Source organism: Homarus americanus, unplaced genomic scaffold (assembly GCF_018991925.1).
Source record: "Homarus americanus isolate GMGI-L3 unplaced genomic scaffold, GMGI_Hamer_2.0 scaffold12259, whole genome shotgun sequence".
In the NCBI taxonomy this organism is placed as follows: domain Eukaryota; kingdom Metazoa; phylum Arthropoda; class Malacostraca; order Decapoda; family Nephropidae; genus Homarus; species Homarus americanus.
In genome coordinates this window covers 432,501-435,929 of record NW_024746250.1, presented here as the reverse complement: position 1 = coordinate 435,929, position 3,429 = coordinate 432,501, and the positions used below count along the sequence as shown (strand labels likewise).

Below are 3,429 nucleotides of genomic sequence, written 5' to 3'. Positions count from 1 at the left end.
TTCCGACGGATGTATTTACCCGACGGACTTAATATCCCAACAGATTATCCCACCCGACAGAACTAGCCCACACTCGGTTTTGTTTTTTACACCCGACCGAACACTAATTCACTCACTCACTCTTTGACAAGGGTGAGGTGAGGGGGGGTGGGGTGAAGAATGGAGGTGGGTTGGGGAGGGGTGCGGGGTTGGTATGGTGGGGTGAGGTTGGGGGGATGGTGAAGGGGGCTACAACCTGGCAACCAAAATCGTAGGTATGACATCATCTCCCACACCATCAAAGGTAGACCAAGTAATTACCTTCCTCCCTAACAGGTAAGTCAGTATCATCAACTGTTGGAGGAAAAATATTGCTACTTTACCACAACTTAATATTAATAGTGAAAAATATTTAAATTTTTTTTTTAATAGGAAGATTTGATACACTTGTAGTAAGTTAGGTTAGGTTAGGTTAGGTTAGGTTAGGTTAGGTTAGGTTAGGTTAGGTTAGGTTAGGTTTTGACAGATCATCGCTCACTGACAGCTTCTAATGCCGTAAATTACAGCGGAGTGAAAGTTTATCTCGGTAGGTAAGTTATTTCACTCACAGGAACTTGTCTTAGTGGTTAGGTTATCGAGGACTGAACTTGATATATTGGAAGTGTTATCTTAAACCATAAGGTGTAGGCAGGAAGTATAGGGAGAGGAGGAAGGGGAAGAGGAGGAGATGGTGTGGAGGTGGAGATGGGATGGGAGAGGAGAAGGGGAAGAGGAGGAGATGGTGTGTGTGGAGATGGTGATGGGATGGGGAGGAGGAAGGGGGAAGAGGAGGAGATGGTGTGGAGATGGTGATGGGATGGGGAGGAGGAAGGGGGAAGAGGAGGAGATGGTGTGGAGATGGTGATGGGATGGGGAGGAGGAAGAAGGAATAAGAGGAGATGGTATGAAGGAGGTGTTGTGGTAAGGTAGAAGGAGATGAGGAGGAAGAGGAAGAGGGAGAAGGAAGGAAGGAGGAGATTTTGTGGTAGGCAAGGCAGAGAACTTATCCCTACCGACATATCTTGACTGAGAGTAAATTATCGCCCAGTAACTCCCTATAGTTCAGAAATTATCGTGTCTCTATAACTTGTTTCTGGTAGATAAAGTAATGCTCTTTGACGGCTTGTTATAGTAGGTTAGGTTAGGGTAGGTTAGTGAGGTTAGGTTAGGGTAGGTTAGTGAGGTTAGGGTAGGGTAGGTTAGTGAGGTTAGGTTAGGGTAGGTTAGTGAGGTTAGGGTAGGGTAGGTTAGTGAGGTTAGGTTAGGGTAGGTTAGGGGTAGGTTAGAGGTTAGGGTTAGGTAGAAAGCAGTGGGGAGGTTGTAGGTTAGGGGTAGGGTAGATTAGTGAGGTTAGGTTAGGTAGGGTAGGTTAGGTTAGGGTAGGTTAGTGAGGTTAGGTTAGGGTAGGGTAGGTTAGTGAGGTTAGGTTAGGTTAGTGAGGTTAGGTTAGGTTAGGGTAGGTTAGTGAGGTTAGGTTAGGTTGGTTGGGTCATACTTCAAAGCGTTATCACTGGTTAATTTCACCAAGTATTTATACAGTTCTCATGTATGTAAGTAAATACCGATTGAGTCTGTGTAAACTACTTATAATCTACTTATATTTATACACAGCGTCAGGTGAGTGTTGGTCTGGGTAAACAAGTTGGAGATTAGTAAGAAAATACTTGTTTTAGATTAGTTCAGAGTTGAGAGTTTACACTTTATTCCAGGTTCAGAAATTACACTCTTCCTGCAACACCGATAAGAAAGATAAAGAAGACGTGAGAGAGAGAGAGAGAGAGAGAGAGAGAGAGAGAGAGAGAGAGAGAGAGTCAGGTGTAGTGAGAGAGAGAGACAGGAAGCAGTGAACGTGGGGATGACGGAAGGGCACAGAAATTAGGCAGAGCTCAGTGGGAAAAGCTGGATTTTTAATTAACACTACATAAACCACTGCCTCCAGCCCCGACCACGAGGAGGAGAGGAGAAGAGGAAGAGTGGAAGGGGAGGAGGAGAGGAGGGGGGGGGGAGGAGGGAAAGAGGGAAAAAGAAGAGTGAGATATTAATAGAAGGGGGAGAGAGGAAGGGGAATAGGAAGAGGGGGTCGGGGGGAGTAAATGAAGGGAGGGAAGATGAGGAGGAAGTGGGGAAAGGGAGAGGGAAGAGGGGAAGACAGATAGGGGGATGAGGAGGAGGAGGAGGAGGTGGGGAAGAAAGGGAGAGTGGGGAAGAGAGGGAGAGTGGGAAAGAGGAGGGGAAGAGGAGAGGAAGACAACCCTGCCCCTCAACACTCTGTCACTCACACCCCAGCACACACTTAGCATCTCCCCGCACCCCTTAAGCACGTACACGCACTCAGGTGCCACACACACACACACACACACACACACACACACACACACACACACACACACACACACACACACACACACACACACACACACACACACACACTGAAAAGAAAAAAAGGAATTAAAATGTAAGAATAGAGCGAAGAGAAGAGGAACAGGTGGAATGGGGACGAGGAGGATGAGAGAGTAGGGGGCTTAAAATAGAGAGAGAGAGAGAGAGAGAGAGAGAGAGAGAGAGAGAGAGAGAGAGAGAGAGAGAGAGAGAGTGGACGATGGAAGTAGGAGAGAGGTTGTGGGAGAGATGGGCGGTAAAGTGTGATTTTGAGGTGAGAAGGAAGAGGAAAGAGGGGAGAGAGGGAGAGAGGATAAAGGAGAGGTATAAGGAAAAAGTGGAGAGGAGAGGTAGGTGTGGGAGGGCATAGAAGAGAAAGATGGACTGAAGGGAGGGAGAGTTGAAGGAAAGGAGAAGAAAGGAGAGAGAGAGACGGGGGGGAAGACGAAGCTGGGATAATATGTGGAGAAGTGGAAGGAAGGACATGAGGATTGGGAAGGAAGGACATGAGGATTGAGAAAGAGACAGGAAATAGAGGAAGGAAGAGGTCAACCAACACACACACACATATACACACACACGCACGCACACACACACACACACATACACACACACACACACACACACACGCACACACACGCGCACGCACACACACAGCGAACACCCACAGTTAGTACACTTACGTCTCTCTCAACACATGGAGCCAATTATAACGACAAGCGTAAAAATTGGTGGGTTAAGTCTGCAAAATTTACGAGGGGAGGAAGAGGGGGAGGAGAAGAAGAAGAAGAAGAAGAAGAAGAAGAAGGGGAAGAAGAAGGGGAAGAAGAAGGGGAAGAAGGGAATATTTTTCTATTTATTTTGTTTCCGCTGTGACTAGAACAGAATTACGGTCACTTTCTACTGTCATGGGATAACTGTATATTTGTGTGTGGGGGAATGTGTGAATTTGTTGTGATATAATGAGTTAGGTGAGAGTATGGTGATTTGATCTGTAGGGTGATTTATGGTTATTTAGTGTTATTAGTGTTA

General features: G+C 46.5%; 1 protein-coding gene across 1 annotated transcript in view; it reads left to right on the top strand.

The window, feature by feature from the left end:
- Positions 1 to 256: 256 nt before the first annotated feature.
- Positions 257 to 3,429, top strand: part of LOC121879193 (tenecin-3-like) — a 9,670-nt gene continuing 6,497 nt past the window's right edge. The window contains exons 1-3 of the mRNA XM_042385790.1: positions 257 to 292; positions 1,630 to 1,635; positions 1,728 to 1,778. Coding sequence (XP_042241724.1) covers positions 257 to 292; positions 1,630 to 1,635; positions 1,728 to 1,778 — 93 coding nt within the window. The remainder of the gene's footprint in view (positions 293 to 1,629; positions 1,636 to 1,727; positions 1,779 to 3,429) is intronic.